General features: G+C 40.1%; 1 protein-coding gene across 3 annotated transcripts in view; it reads right to left on the minus strand.

The window, feature by feature from the left end:
* The window catches only part of LOC124721554 (glycine betaine reductase ATRR-like), a 314,803-nt gene that overhangs the window by 177,484 nt on the left and 120,164 nt on the right, over nucleotides 1–17,155 (minus strand). For all 3 annotated transcript variants that reach the window (XM_047246588.1, XM_047246590.1, XM_047246589.1), the window contains exon 2: nucleotides 3,641–3,790. In XM_047246588.1, coding sequence (XP_047102544.1) covers nucleotides 3,641–3,790 — 150 coding nt within the window. The remainder of the gene's footprint in view (nucleotides 1–3,640; nucleotides 3,791–17,155) is intronic.

Here is a 17,155-nt window from a genome sequence, read left to right on the forward strand (position 1 = left end):
GTCTGACAATGTCCAGGTTATTTCCCTCTTTTTTTGCAACATCTATCTTCTCAAAATTAATTTTTAAACCCTACTTTTTATACTCTTCCAACAACTTCCTGAACATGTAAGATATACCCTCTTCATCATTTGCTGCAATGATCTGATCATCAGCATAGAAAAGTATGTACATATACTGGTTCCCTACTTCAATCCCCATTCCGATGTGCTTTTTATACAACAGATTCAGTGCACATACATCAAGAGTGAGGAAGACAGACAGCATCCTTGCTTCAGTCTTTTAGTTATTCTGAAGGGCTGTCTAGAAATTTCTTTCCCTACTTTAATGACACATTCTGCCAACTTGTAGAGGTTTATGATGCTTCTTACATAAAGTTTTGGCAGTTCCCCTGAACGTAGCACCTCAAACAATAGCTTTAGTGGCACTGTGTCATATTCTTTCTCAAGATCTATGAAAACCAAATGACTGCTTAGATTCCTTGCCAATCTCTTCTCCATGATCTATCTTAGGGTAAAGATGTTATCTGTACATGACAAGGCACTGCAGTCTGGAACTGTGCGACCACTATGGTCGCAGGTTCAAATCCTGTCTCGGGCATGGATGTTTGTGATGTCCTTAGGTTAGTTAGGTTTAAGTAGTTCTAAGTTCTAGGGGACTGATGACCTCAGAAGTTAAGTCCCATAGTGCTTAGAGCCATTTGAACTGTACGTGACATGTCTCTTCTGAAGCCACTTTGTTCTTATGCTTCATTTACAAACTTTTCCATTCTTAATTTTAAATTCCTCCCTTACAGCCTGATAATTGTACTTGTGACACTTATGCCACAATAATGATGTGACTTACCAAACGAAAGTTCTGGCAGGTCGATAGACACACAAACAAACACAAACATACACATGAAATTCAAGCTTTCGCAACAAACTGTTGTGTTTTTAGATATATTTTTCCCACGTGGAATGTTTCCCTCTATTATATTCATGCCACAATAACTACTACATACTTTCTTGCTTCCTTTTATATGTATGTGGCTTAAATATGTTAGGTTCCACTCTGCTGGAATTTCCTACCCATCCCACATACATTTATTAAACAACTTCTTAGATAGTCATACAGAATGGTTGGTTCACACCTCACTAATTCTATAGGTACAGTTCCATGCCCTGGTGATTTCTCAATTTTTGTATTCTTTGTTATTAATAACAGTTCACCCATATCCCTATTTTCTCATTCACTATTGGACCTACTCCTATGTTACTCATAGTAAATTTTGTGTTGATAACTCTGTACTTGCTTGAGCAGATGTCCTGCTCTTCCTGCCGCCACACTTCACTTCACTAATTCCCACTATATCCAATTTCAACCTGTCCACTTCTCTTTTCAGTCTGTCTAGCTTACCTGCACGATTAAGAACTTAAGTTTCCACACACTGACCCAAAGCGACAATTTCTTTTTTTAATGACACCCCCACCTACGTAGTCTACACTGAACTACTAGGACTTTTTACCTCCAGACTATTTTGCCCAAAAGGATGTGATCATTATTAAACCATGCAGGAGAACTACATGCCCTTATGAAATATAACAGCTGTAGTTTCACCTTGCTTTCAGATGTCTGCTGTATGAACATAATAACATGTTGGCTAATGTTACAAGGCTATATCAAGACTGTTGCTATGAACTACTGAATAGGCTTCAGGAATCCTATGTAAGTCTAGACTCTCCATAGATATCGCTCTGATCTGGTTGCACCTATGGTACAGCTATTTGTATACTGAACCATGTAAGAAACTCCACTGCAGATAGGTCTATGGTTTGTGCAGGGACAAAGTTACTGCCAAAACAAAAAGGTGCTGAATTTTAACTAATACCTTATTCAAAAGCTTTGAAATAGTAAGTTGAAACCATATGTGGCCTACAAGATATGCAGGTTTTGACAATGCAGCTTGCAGATATTAAAATGTTGTCTTGGGCTATGTTATGCGCATCGGAAGGCACAGCCACATTAGGTATTTGTGGGTACCACAGCCATACTCAGTGGTGTCAAAAGGCTGTCACAACCCAGGGCAACAATCTGAAACCTGTCTACTGTGGACTACACAGGTTCTAGCTTTTTATGGACACGTGCCAACACCCCCAGCATCTGCACACAGTGAGCACATTATCTATCCATATTTACAGTAACAAGAAAGAAAGTATTAACCCAAACAATGTCACAGCTACCAAAGACTGCAGGGAGACAGCTATAAAAAGAGATCACACTAAAAGTCTGTGGCAGTGCTTGGAGAATTTAGCAACACTATTGAAATTTCAAACTACAGAGAATGAAATTGTGAAAACAAACTTTGTCACAGCATCTTTTAGGTGTTGTTGAAAACTAAACTTTTTGACAAAAGCAAAAATGCACACACTGACTACTGTACCACACTGTACACAGATGGACAATCAAGTGAGAGTAACTGCATTCAGCTCTATCATGTTCAAACGGAACAAAAACAGCTCTAACTTCCTTATTAATAATGTAAATAATTCCAACTTTTCACGTAGTTCAAGTGATTCTTCCTTTGTACAATCATTTAAGAGTCTATTTTCTTTTCTTTTGCTTGTATAGTGGATTGCATGTCAAAGCAACAAGATATCTTTGGGTTATTGTTGAAGAAAGGGTGTGGGCTATTCAAGACCCTTTGATAGTTACAGAACATGTATGGGTATGAACCCACTGAAAAGAGCAATGCACACAGGTGATTGTAGAAGTTTATAGAAGATGTAATCACCAACATGAAATGCCTAGTGGATGAGTTTATTAGTACTGGTAGACTTGTCAAATCCCAATGTGCAAATAAATCATTATCACTATGTTAAGTAGCAATGTTGTGTAGAAGAAGAATCATTTAAACTAGGTATAGCACTGGAACAATGAACATCAGTTATCCAAGAGGTAGTGCAATGATGAGAGAGTAATTTCACGTAACCACATATAAAGGATAGACAAGTTACAGCCTGTATGGGCAGTATTTTTAATGGCATAAAATCTTTAGTTTTGCAAGTTACTATCCATACAGGCTATAGCTAAGCTACAGTTTATGGCCACTCAGTTTCTCTTTCAATCTGAGAAACCAGTATAATCACTATTTGAAACCCAGCTGTACCATACCATGTTATTCAAAATATGAGCAGAGATAAACTTTTAAATTTGGACTCATGGACAAATAAATTGTTCTTGAATAATTAACAATAGGATTAATGACAGAAAACTGGTCCTTTGATGTACTGTTGTGCAAAATTTGCATTGAGATTTTAGGAAATTTAATGTACTACAGCTGGTCTGTAGTAAACAATTGGAATGAAATAATTGGGCAAGTACACATGATCATTTTATTATTATGTGTACAAGGGAGGCAACATGATATACTGAATGATCTTCAAAAGTATTATTATTGTCTTCTGTGTGGTGCATAAACTGAATTAAGAAATCATTCTGCCAAGGAAATGTAGTACATTTTAGTAAGTGTATTACCTTATGTCATGGAGAGAGACCAGTTGAATTTTGCAGAGAAACTATTTGGCTAAAATCTGAAAATATGACTGACATAAAATATTCCTTTATATAAGATAATATTGTGCTACTTAGGAGACAGCTTACCTGTTGCCCATCGTGAGTTACTACAGCTATGTTATGAGGAGTTAATCTGGCTTGCTTAATAAATATTTCATGCAGGCAGCCCTGCTTGTCATAACCATCCATGTTGATAGAGTATGAGGAAGGGGTATACTGGGACATGTTGATATAGTTCTGTAAATAAACAATTACATAAAAATAGTAATATATACAACAGTCACACACAAGAATCATTAAAAAATTAAATATAATATGTCCGATCATAAATGTGAAATCCCCTAAGAACAACAACAAAATAAAGCTACACAATTAAAAATTTCCTAGACTAAATGTTATAATAATAATAATTATTCATTCTTTGATACATCTCAAATTGTAGGAACTTATCGCCTCCAGTTTGAAAGATGTTCAGTATGAGTGGCGACCATTTTTGAAAGGTTTGACTGGGATAATCGTAAATATTGTGTTCATCTATACCACACTAATGTAGGAGACATCATTGAGGGGACCACACTGTGGCTCAGGTCGAAAAAATAGACTTTCGGTTTTCATCATATTTCGATAGATTAAGGTTTTATTTAAGTACTCTGAAAAGGATTTTGCTGAAAAAAATTTTTCGGGCATTTAAAGTGCATTTTCCTACCACGTGTGTTTATGTGTGACGCCCACTTTTCTGTCGCCCACTTTTCTGCATATGCTTTAGATCTTTATATCGACAACATTGCACGTTTTTTTTTTTTTTTTTTTTCTCCTGAGTGTTTTAGCAATCCTTGGAATGCAACGGTCGGTATTAGAGATGGGCAAACTGAAACACGTAACTGTTTCGAAACAAATGAAACAGTACAATGTCATGTTTCGATACGCTATTTCGAAGCAGTGAAACAGTTTGTGTTTTGTAATCTAATAAACCTAGACATTTTATCATCTTGAATGTCTACTGTATAGGTATGTCCATATAAACACAAATGAGGTGCGAGAGCGCTAATCATATCGCAGAAAGTATGAAACTATCACTTAGGCGTCTTGGCAATTTCGTATTTCATGCAGCAAATGCGCTGCTTTCGTGTCGTGTGACTTTCATACTTTTCAATTGGCTGAGGACAGCCATAGCTGAAGACAGAAGAACCACCACGAACGGAACTGGAGGTGGGAGCGAACTGCAGAAACAACGGATATGCTACTGCGATTCCCACATTCCGCTAGTATGGGTAATATACCCATCCTGCTAATTTCCATGCACACAAAGGGAATCATTGTGGAAATAGGCAGAGTGACTATAGACGCACAAATAACGCCAAATAATTCGAATAAATAACAAAATATAACAGAAAAAATTTTGTCTTTCAGGGTGTTTCGAACCGTTACTGTAAATTCACCATGCTTCCCAGCTCTTCCCGTTCACCATTACACTATCAGTGATATGTCAAACAGATTGCTTTCAATTATACCTACATTAAATTTATGTATATGTATAATAACTGTCACTCCACGCCTTTTTTTTATTCAGAATGTTCTAGGCTTACTTGCGTTTCTTAATATGATTACTGTACTTGAACAGAGAAACGTATGTTATAAAAAAAGTGTAATTTAACTGAATGATTTTCACATATTTATTATTTTGAATGTGAATAGTATGCGTTGTTTTATTGTTTGGTTAGTGTTTATAAAGCAAATGTTACGCCATTTCGGAATAGGACAGTCATCTAGAAACGAAGCTTTATTTTCGGATATCTTAAGCTTCATGCTATTGCTTGTCAAAACGATTTCGACACTCTTGAAAGTGTTTCACGAAGTGGTATGTTGTGTTTCAGTACCTGTGCCGAGCCCGAATCTCGTCCGACACAGAGCGGAATGAAACATCACTGTTTCGATACAATCAGTCCGTTCCAAGCACAGGTGGACTGAAACAGCCTTATTTTGAAACAACGATACAGTTTCTGTGTCTGGCTCGAGATCGAATCTGGTCCGGATATCCGAGACAGGGGCGGAATGAAACACCACTGTTTCGAAACAGTGAACCACAGCCGTTCCGAAACACTGAAACAGTTCCACGTATCGATACGCTGTTTCGAAACATAGAAACATTGCTAAGTCTAGTCGGTATTCTTTTGTTTCTGCTGTTTTTAAACAACACGCTTTCAAACACACGGTTAGTTTTGTTCAAGTGTGATTGCGAGTAGTTGTTATAGAAAACTTGCAGGTATACTATGGGCAGGCAATTGGGAGAAATAAAGAGAATCTGGGGGCAATGAAGAGAGATGTTTGGGCCATATTCTTCCATAAGTACTCTACTGATGATAAGCGATGTCGGATTGTGTCCCATCAGGAGAAAATTCGTGGTGCAAATACAATAGGGCTCAGGCAACTTGAGAATCTTATTCTCACCAGCATTCTCTTCCTGCTGCTGTTATTACAGCAATTAAACCTATTTTCAGAGACTTGGCTCATCCTAACCTCCTAAGGAAATGTCTGCATGGGCAGACACAGAACCAAAATGAATGTTTGAACAGCATAATTTGAAACTGCCTTCCTAAAACTGTATTTGTAGGCATGCATACAATGAAACTAGGAGTTCATGACTCTGTTATTACATTCAATTGTGGCAATATTGGAAAGTGTTGGGTACTGAAAAAGCTGGGAATTAATCCTGGTAATAATATGATCACTGGGCTGCAACATTGCGATAAAATGAGGGTAGCTGATGCACACAGGTCTGTCTCTAATATGGCCAAGAAAGCAAGACAAACATCCAGGAAGGTGAAAAAGAAGCTGGAAGACCTGCAAGTGGCCAAAGAAGGGCCATCATATGCGGCAGGACAGTTTTAATTAACTGTAAGTAACAAATTTCAAAAGTTTTTTCTTTAAAGTCGATTTCCCACAAACTAAAATGTTCAGTACATATGCCCCATTATATCAGAAACTATCATAGATAAATGTATGAAATTTTCAGGGACTCTGCATAACATAAAAAGCCACCTCTGGTACTACATTCATTAATATTCCCCCATCACGAAGTTCACACAAAATATTTTCTGCAGAAAAAACTAAATATTGTTTACTAATAAATTTAAAAAAGTATTTCTCAAAAACTATAAAATGGATAAAGTAGATTTTAGTACAGTTGACTCTCTTAGCATCATGTAACATACAGTAATAATATTAAGCTCCTGCATCAAATAGCTTTTTTCAGAAATGGGTCAAATACTTGCCTAAATTAACGTGGGTTAGATAGGCAGGGTGTGGTCCCCTTAAAGGCGCTGAGTGGGAAAAATGGCATTAAATTCAGTTCTTAAACATTACTGGTTTTTCCCTTATTCGCGAGTGAAATCACGCCAATAAGAGAAAATTGCGTAAATTCCGAATTTAATGTCGAGGGTACAAACTAATTGTAATACTCTATTCAACGCTTTGTTACCTTTCGTTTGATGCATATGAATTTTCATGTGCAGTTATCTGCTGTGTCGATACTTTGGTGATTTATCGAAAATTTGCAGGTGGCACAGATAATGTAATGTGTCTAAAATCGACAGTGTTGACCAATGTCTGGTAGAACAGTGTCGCTTTGGACGCGATAATTGTTTTCCCTCCACGGCCGTTTCTACCATTAGGCAAGGCTATGCGGCTGCCTAGGGCGGCAAAATTTTAGTGGCGGCAAAGGGAGGAAAAAATTAATTTCAAATCAAATAGCGAAAAGATTGGGCAAATGAAGTGAAAAAATGAAAAAAGTAGAAAATTAAAACACCAAATTGTTTTCAAAACCATACAGAACAGTTTCTCAACAAGTCTTTGATGAAAGTGAACGCATTGCGTCTACATATCTCAAAACTAAAACAGCCGCTAGTTAGTACGAAACGGCAACGAACATGACCTTGATTCATCTCTGTCTTGCGCTTGAGCGGGGCAAGTGCGCTGCCGTCATGTTGCGATTTGATACCATGCCTACCTCAGTGCTTTTTTATGCAGACCATTTGTCAAGCGTCTGATGTATTGAGTGCTTCTGTTGATATTTTTAGTTTTACTATTATTTCCTGTAGATAATCTATCATGTATTCACAAGCTAGGTTTTGTATTTCTCTCTCAACATACCTAAAAGTAAAAGGTAAGTGCAGCTGATCATACCTGTACATAAAAATGAGTTGGTATCTGTCTGTAAGGCCTAGTTTACACCACGACATTGGGTTTCGCCACTCTGCATGGAATGAGTTGCACGCAAGTGATTTCATATATGACTGTAGACGCGGCGACATCAGTATACACTTCAGTTTCGTCGTTTTGTGGGTCCCTGATTCACGTCTGAAATGAAAGTTTTGGCAGCTGCACTTCACACGAGTTGTAATGGAGTTAAAGCTTGTTGTGTGGAATCGCTAACAAGAAAAAAATAAGAAATGTGTTTCGATTCGTGACTGGTGTTGTGTGATGTCCTTAGGTTAGTTAGGTTTAAGTAGTTCTAAGTTCTAGGGGACTGATGACCATAAATGTTAAGTCCCATAGTGCTCAGAGCCATTTGAACCATTTGATTCGTGACTGGATGACGAAAAGACGTCAGCTCGGTTGCTCAGTTTACTTGCTGAAATAATTTATAACAGAAGATCCAAGAAGTTCTTTTAATTATCTTAGAATGTCACCAGAACTGTTCACGTTTCTTCTAAATAGAGTTAATTATGTGATAAGGAATAAATGTACTGTAATGCATGAAGCACTGTCGCTAGAACTGAAATTACATATCATATTGTGTGTATTACAATCGAGAACACTTGGCATGATAAGATACGGTTTTAGTTGCTGACGACGCTATTTCATTAACACCAATACGGTAATTATTAACATTAACAGTAATAATTATTAACATTAGCAACAATAATTATTCGAAGCAGGCCACATTAAGAAGAGAATGGTTTGCAAACTACTCTCTTGAAGATAGATCTGTACAATGGCAATACTTCAAAATTCTAACATATATGAATGGGGAGCACTGCAGCGACGTTTTAAATAGATGAATACTGAATAAAGAATGGAGCTTCTTGGATTTGTATAGCCTTCCCTCCTGTCAACAATATTCCTTATAAAGAGTTGGCCAACTCGAACGATGGGATTTTAGTCTTGTAGACAAGAGCATTGCCACAGCTAGAATTACACTTGCTTGTATTTTTCTGAATCCGGTTGTGTATGTGCTCCTAACTCAATAAATTTTGTCTTGCACCTCAGATATTTTCAAACCATCTACATTATGATGATACATGACGGTCTCAGCGGCAGCAATATGTTGCTTATTTTTGTAATCAGCATCACTGAAATCCTACAAACACCTATGCAAAGCATGGAAATCCAAAAAGCGAACATTATTCTCCGTTCCCCACTTTGTATTTCAGTCTGTCTACACTCTACGAACACACATAACCTCAAAACTCATACAACTAGTGTCGCCAAAGTTGGAACACGCCGAAAGTGTTTAGTTTTAGTGGCAGTTGCCTGCAACATAGTGTCGTCGTGTAAACTAGGCGTAAGTCTGAGCGTCCGAGACTCGCAACACGAGAAAAGAACTACATTGTCTTTTCTCAAACAAATTAGCTGTTGTTTTCTTTAAATTTGATGTATAAAAAAAAAACAACCAAGAAGTGAGTGTCATGACTTGTATATTCTAGAAAATGTGTGCCTTGTGCATGCAAGCTGATGTCTTATTATAACTTACACATTAATGCATACGACCGTTTGTATGCTTCATATTGCACGTTGCTGACAGTTTTAGTTACACAAGTGAAGTGCAAAAGGACATTTTCTGCTTTAAAGCGTTTAGAGATTAGGCTTCGGGCACTGTTAAGACAAGAATTCTTAGAAGCATTCGTGATCTTGGATATTGCAACAGACATTATTAACAACATGTTTCATGATAAAGTTATAAATGAGAGGTCCACTTCATCCAAAAGTTTGATGAAGTTGTGGACTGATTAGCCAAGTTTCAATACAATTCGACAGGTGCGATAACATCATAAACGAGTTCTGCATTGTTGAGGACTTTCGTTGTCCTCAGTCAGTTGTAAAGGGACTGAGGACAATGCATGAAAATTGGGGACTGTCCACAGAAAATGAGGGTATCTGTTTACCTTAGGTTAAGATTAAAAGTATAATAGGAGGTCTGCATTGCAGTGACGTCGGATGTTGGTGGTGGTGGAGAGGGGAAAGGTATCGGAGAGACGGATGGTGATAAAATTTTTCAATATTCTCGCCTAGGATGGCAAAACCCATAGCAACGGCCCTGTTCCCCACAACTAATTTTGACCTTTTATTAGCCTTTACTTAGTTGCAGATTTGAAGCGTACTACATTTTCAACAAATAAATTTATAAGATGAACATTCTGTACCACTGAAATTCGATTACCAACGGTATCTGGTTCAATTCAAAGTGCTGCAGTGCATGTTGCTATGACTGATATTGCAAACTTACGTTTTGTCTTCCATCGCGGATTTTAGTTTTTATCTGCCTGGGTCTCATTATTTTGCACAAGTTCAGCGATTTTAATTTAATTCATTAATGTTTCGAGACACGGAACTGGTTGACTGTCACATGTGCACAGTTGGGAGTTGAGTTCACAGCTGCTCAACATTGTTGCAGTAAGTGAGTGTGCTGAGCAAAGTACCCCGGAAAATTTATCCAAAGCAACTTGTAGGAAGAGCAGGCATAGGGATTTAACTATCACCTCGAAAAAGTAGAGTTAGGTAACTAATTTTTTGAATGTTTTCAGGTAAATGTGTGCAGTCTAAGTACGTGCCACAATACCGTTGCCAAAGGAAATGGTGCAGTCCACTGATAAAATGGAGTATCGTGTGGCAATTATTTTTATGGATTTGAAGCGGTAAGACCTCGAAGAGATAAAGGCAACGATGCTGCAACAATTTATGCCAAGTAGATGGAAGTGTACGACAAGAGTGCACCATCAATTAGGGATGGCGGTTATCGCTGAAACAACCAGTTTTAGGCTATATCGGTTTTTCCCACGCCACTTTAATCTGAGGGTATAAACCGCTCAAAATAACCGATTTCTGAAATAACCGATTTTCGGTTTTAATTCCCATTATTTTCTATAATAAACACAAAAATCGAACAAAGATTGAAACATTTTGACTCTCTCAGTTTCAAAATACATAGAATCAAAATATTAAATGAAATAGGCAAGTAAAAGGAAACTAAGTCCTTCCACCATTCGCTGCTTTCCTCGAAAAGTGATAACATGTAGAGGTCTTTCGCTGCGGAGTCCAGCGTTTAACAATGCGCCGTGAACGGAGTGCTCCGAAACACTTGTACCAGCATTGTACTCTGTCGTGAGACGCGCGACAGACAGTCGCATATCCTGCTGCACAGACCGGGCAATCCTCCGGCTTCCACGTTGCCGTTCGACACCTTGACACCTACTCGTGGTTTCGCCGCCGTTCAACCATTTTCTATAGATACTCAAGAGAGCAACATGCGTACAGCTGACCAACTTCGCCCTTTCCGACATGTTCATTCCCAGGCGCAGTGCCATAATCTGCCCTCAGTCAGAATCGACTATGTCAGTGGGTTTTCCCATTTGTGGTCCGTATCACGTGTAGAATAACTCCCCATCTGTCTCTGCTCTTCTTATATAAAAGGTGACCCGAAAGTCCGTTAAAATTTGAAAATTCAGTTATTCACGGAATAATGTAGGTGGAGAGGCAAAAATTGACACACATGCTTGAAATGACATGGGGTCTTGTTGAAACAAAAAAGTGCACAAAATGACCAACAGATGGCGTTTCAGATGATACACAATCAATAACTAGCTTATCGATTGGTTTTTAGCAAAGGAGACGTTCTTGATAACAGATGCTCAACATGTAGGCTGACATTCATCAGCAGTGCCTGTAATGGATAGACAATGTTGTGAATAGCACTGTATGGCGCGTCACTAGGTATGGTGAGAAATTGCCGTCGGACGTTGTCTTTTAGCATCCCTAACGAGGTGTGACAGTCGCGGTAGACTTGCAACTTCAGGCACCCCCACAACCAATAACCACATAGACTAAGGTCTGGGGACCAGAGAGACCAAGCATGACGGAAATGGTGGCTCGGCACGCGGTCCCCACCAGCCGATGTGCGCAAGAGAGCTTTCACACGAGTAGCAATACGGGGCGGAGCGCCATCCTGCGTAAAAGTCATACCTTATAGCGGCCATTTATCATCCAAGATAGGGATGATAAGATTCTGTAACATATCGACGTACCTCACACCCGTCACGATTCTCATGTGGTGCCATCTGTTGGCCGGATTTTGCACTCGTGTTTTTGGTTTCAATAAAACCCCATTATTTGTGAATTAGTGCGTTTTGAAATGTTGGTTGACTGTTTGGTCACCCCGTACTTTTCTTTCCGCCTCACGTTTTCACATCGCCACCAGGAGGTAATCAATCTTGCGGTGAACAGCAGTCGTTATGTTTTGGCTCGTCAGTGTAGGTACATTGTTATATTTAATAGTGGTCGATAATTTAAGTAGCAGTTCCCCCCTCCCCCCCACTTCGTTTTTTCCTCTCCTTCCCCGCCTTTCCTTTCCCGTCATATATCATATTTGTGCCAATGTTTTAGTGCAGTGTCCAAGTGAATGTTCAGTGTTGTTAGTCTTTCCAGTGTTGCGAACAGAAACCATGCTGTCGCTGGGTGTAAAATTTTATATCTCTTGCGAACAGAAACCAGACTGTCGCCGTGTGTTTTTTTATTGTCTGCCTGCTTCATCCGTATTTTATTAGCATCATAAACCCTTTGTTCTATGTTTTAAGTTCCACGATTTTCCGCCATTTTACCATTTAGTCACCGATTTTATCGCCTGCTTTGATTATTTATTATCTTCATCTTTTTAAAACAAATTCTGTAGGCTGAAGAGCGGCGTACTAAGCTGCTGCCAGCCCGCCCCTTTCGGGGGGAATCGAAACTCAATAAAGAAAGAAAAAAAATAAGTAGCAGTACTTTAAATCTCGATACAAGTACAGCTTCATCATTATCACTACTACAGTACGATCTGCTGAGGTTCGTTTACTCGATGCCGGGCACTGAAGAAGCTTCAACGCCCTGATCTTCCCAGATTGACACAGTAATATGATCGGAGGATACGCCACAGAGCGCCTTGTTACGAATGAAAAAAAATCTCATCGAGGAATTAGAAACAAGAGATAGACATACGAGCTTGAGTAAAATCCTGACCAATAAAAAATTAGTGAACTCAGGAGATGACATAACCGTCTATATCAATCTGTCTGCACTACAGTTCACATTTAAGTGTTGTCAGACGGCTCATAGAGCCACTTCCAGACTATTTCTCGAGCGTTCCGCTACTGAATAGCATTTAGGCAAAATGGATATTTACATCTTACTGGGCCAGTTCTGATCTCTGTTCTTTTATTACGATTGTCATTTATCCGTATCTAGGCTGAAGTCAAGAAAATATTTTCGTATTCGGACGAGAAAGTTTGTGACTGACAGTTTTGAAAATCTCTCGCTGCAACGAAAAGCCTTTGTTTTAGCGAGTGCCTCTTTAATTTACGTATCATGTCCGTCATACTCTCCTCCCTATTTCGCGACGATACAAAACGAGCTACTCTTCTGGAAACTTTTCGACGTGCTCCCTGAACCCTATCTGATAAGGAGCCGATACAGCGCAGTAATAATTCAGAAGAAGATGGACAAGCGCAGTGTACGCAATCACACTAGGAGAATCATTGCTACTTCTAGTGTTCTGTCAATAATACGTAGTCTCTGATTCGCCTTTCCCACAACATTTTCCATGTGATGGTTCCAGTTTAGGTTGTTCGTAATTGTAATGCCTAGGTATTTAGTTGAACCGACAACCTTTAAATTTGTGGGATTTATCGTATGACCGAAATTTAACGGATTATTTTAGTACTCAAACTTTTTATTGTTTAGGGCCGCCTGTTACTTTTTGCACCATGCAGGTATTTTGTCTAATTAATTTTGCAGTCTGTTTTGATCTTCTAATGACTTGACTGGACATTGAACCGTGAACTCAATACATATGTACGAGGGGGTGCTGAAAAGTAATGCCTCCGAATTTTTTATTCTGTTGTCAATATCGGTTGAGGTATTGCATGTCACGGATATTGCTCGGTCGAATTTCCCGCTTCGCCGACGCCAAGCTGCAACCCTCTGCCCCTAGAGGGTTCCAAGTTGTAGCGTGTAACGTGGCGGTGTGCAGTGTAACTATGACAGAAAACTGAAAGCACAAATCTGAAGAGATCGGTTACACATGGCGCTTCCTCTCCTGAATGAAAATGCCACACCACACACGAGCGCCCTGCGATATCTGCAACAATCCGACGCCTCGGGTTCACTGTCATTGGCTGCGCTCCATACAGTCCCGACTTGATCCCATCCGATTTTCATCTGTTTCCAAAACTTACGAAAACCTTCGGGTACTTCACTTTGATAGTGATAAAGCGGTGTAAGCAAAGGTGAGGTTGTGGCTCCGTCAACAAGGTGAAATATTCTACGGTGACGGTATCGACAAACTGGTCTCTCGTTGGGAGAAACATGATTGTCGCCAGGATGACTATGTTGAGAAATAAATACGTACACATGAAGACTAAAGATGGAGAATGTTAATAAAGTTTGGTTTATTTGAAACTCTTTAAAAGTTTTCACATAAAAAAATTGGATCCATTACTCGTCAGCACGCCCTCGTAGAAAAGATCGCAGACACCACTGGAGGTAAGGATTTTTTTCTATGGCCACATTGCTCGTATGAGTCCTACACAGTAGAGCAGTCGATCTTCTGCTACTTTCTCAACAAAAAATCCAAGCAGGTGTGGTTCACCGAGGTAGAAAAATACCCGCAAAAATGGGAATAACTCGACAGGATATCCATAACCGCCTTCCGCTCAAGAAGACTTTCCAATAGCTGCTTGGTTCGCAATAGAAGCAAAAACAAAAAGCTGGTAAAACGCTGACTGAAGCGAGGAAGGAATAGGACAGGAAACTAATTCAGGAACACTGGGCTAAAGCCAAAGTACAGTCGCAAGAAAAAGGAAAAGTACAGTTGAAATAGCGTCTTCCGTAGATGGTAAATGCATGCATCAGATTGCTGCTGCTTTCGTCATTATTAAGTCATTTATTAACACCACTTCAGAGGCATTCATTCAACTACTTATTCTGACGTTCCAGTCAGATTCCCAGCTCAACGGACCACAGCTGGGTTTTATTCCGCTGATAGTTACTAAAAACTATATTTGGTTCCGCAAGTCACATAAAAATGTTCTGCTGAAATTTGTAAACTGAGCCCTGTGGTGATGGTTCATCCTCCGCCTCTTATTTGTCGGCAGTATCACAAAGCTACGTGGCAGCACAACGCTCTCCCTGGCTTTATAATGCGAACCGCTTACTCTCAGTTGTCCTTGCGGGGATTAAGAAATTTCCATCCAGGAATCATCTTTGGCCGTTCCAAGGACAGGGTCTCTGGCAGTGGTACATGCAAACACCTTGGCCACGGACTAATAATTAGATCAGATATAACAAAAGTAAATGTCTTTTCTGTTTATGGTAGAAGAGTCTGCAGTGTGAAGCTGCAGACGCTCACATCCTGTCTCTTGACCACGTTCGGGAGGTTGAACAGTAAGTGGGGAAATCAACTGGCATCAAAAAGTGTTCCAGTGGAAGGAATAAGAACAGCGAGCAGTTAAGCTGTAAAGCTTTTCTCTAAGGTCGTCAGTGGACGAGTGATTCAGTGAAAAGTATCCATAACTTGGAAAACACAAATTGCGTTGCTCTACAATATCTAGACAGCATCCAAGAATTTCAGAGAGTTTAATTCTGCCTGGATGGCCCTTCCCCGCACTGAAGAGAATATTTTTAAAGAAAGTTTATCTAGAATTCGCAGTACACTGCAAGGCCACTTAAGTCATCTTCACTTTTCACCGCTGTCCCAATACTTCACAAATGACTAAAAGGCACCTCGTGTCTCGTAGTACACAGAACTGCTCAAACAGTTGGAAAGCGTCATATATACATGAATACATAAATACATTGTTCTCTCTCTCTTTCTCTATAATCAGAAACCTCTTCCACAGTGCTCTTTTGGCTACAGGAGATCGCTATGTGGAGCCAGCCGTGTAATGACAGAGATAAAATAAACCTCCATTCTTGATGCTGCAGTTCTATAGAACGCGCTGTCTCTTAAGTCGTGAATGAGACAATACCACTTGTGTATACCATTCAGTTTTCCAACATGCCCTGAAGAATCTAGAATGAAATTTTCACTCTTCAGCGGAGTGTGCTCTGATATGAAACTTCCTGAAAGATTAAAACCGTGTACGGGACCAATACTCGAACCAGGGACCTTTGCATATCGTGGACAAGTGCTGTGCCATCTTTTTTTGTTCATCTCATTTTGTTTATTATTGTTTGTTGTATTTGTTCGGGGCAGACGTCCGATTACGCTTATTCGAGGTCATCGTTGATCCATTAACTCAACATTTTTATTGCAGAGGGTAGCTATCCCTCTGACCGAACATGCTGAACTACCGTGCCGGCAACCATCTCACCTACGCAAGCACGGCTCACGATCTGTTAAAATGGTTCAAATGGGTCTGAGCACTATGGGACTTAACATCTGAGGTCATCAGTCCCCTAGACTTAGAAGTACTTAAACCTAACTAACCTAAGGACATCACACACATCCGTGCCCGAGGCAGGATTCGAACCAGCGAACGTAGCGGTCGCGCGGTTCCAGACTGAAGCGCCTAGAACCGCTCGTCCACACCGGCCGACTCACGATCCGTCCTCAAGGCTTTACTTCAGGCAATACCTCGTCTCCTACCTGCTAAACTTCACAGAAGCTCTCCTGTGAAACTTTGCAGTACTAGTACTGCTGAAAGAGGGTACTGCGGGGACATGGCTTAGCCACAAGCTGGAGGATATTTCCAGAATGATATTTTCATTCTGCGGCGGAGAATTTCGTTCTGGAAACATCCCCAAGGCTGCGGCTAAGCCATGTCTCAGCAATATCCCTTCTTCCAGGAATGCTAGTCTTACAAGTTCCGCAGGAGAGCTTCCGGCCATGTTGCGGATTGCGCGGCCCCTTCTGCCGGAGGTTCGACTCCTCCCTCGGGCATGGACGTGTGTGTTGTTCTCTGCATAAGTTAGTTTAAGTCCAGGGACCGATGACTTCGGGAGTTTGGTCTCACACACACACACACACACACACACACACACACACACACACACACACACACATGCGCGCGCGCGTGAGAGAAAGAGAGAGAGAGAGAGAAGTTTGAAAGGTACGAGACGAGGTACTGCGGAAGTAAAGCTGTGAGGACGGGTCGTGAAGCTCGCTTGGGTAGCTCAGATGGTAGAGCACTTGCCCGCGAAAGGCAAAGGCCCCGGTTTCTAGTCTTTGTCCGGCGCGAAGTTTTAATCTGCCAGGAAGTTTCCTTGAAGAATATTTTCAAGCTTAGACCGTGCAGGCAATTTTACTTCACAGCAGAAAGGGATCGGCGCACTGCCATTTTGGAATCAACTGGT

The sequence above is a fragment of the Schistocerca piceifrons genome, chromosome X, assembly GCF_021461385.2.
Source record: "Schistocerca piceifrons isolate TAMUIC-IGC-003096 chromosome X, iqSchPice1.1, whole genome shotgun sequence".
Classification (NCBI taxonomy): domain Eukaryota; kingdom Metazoa; phylum Arthropoda; class Insecta; order Orthoptera; family Acrididae; genus Schistocerca; species Schistocerca piceifrons.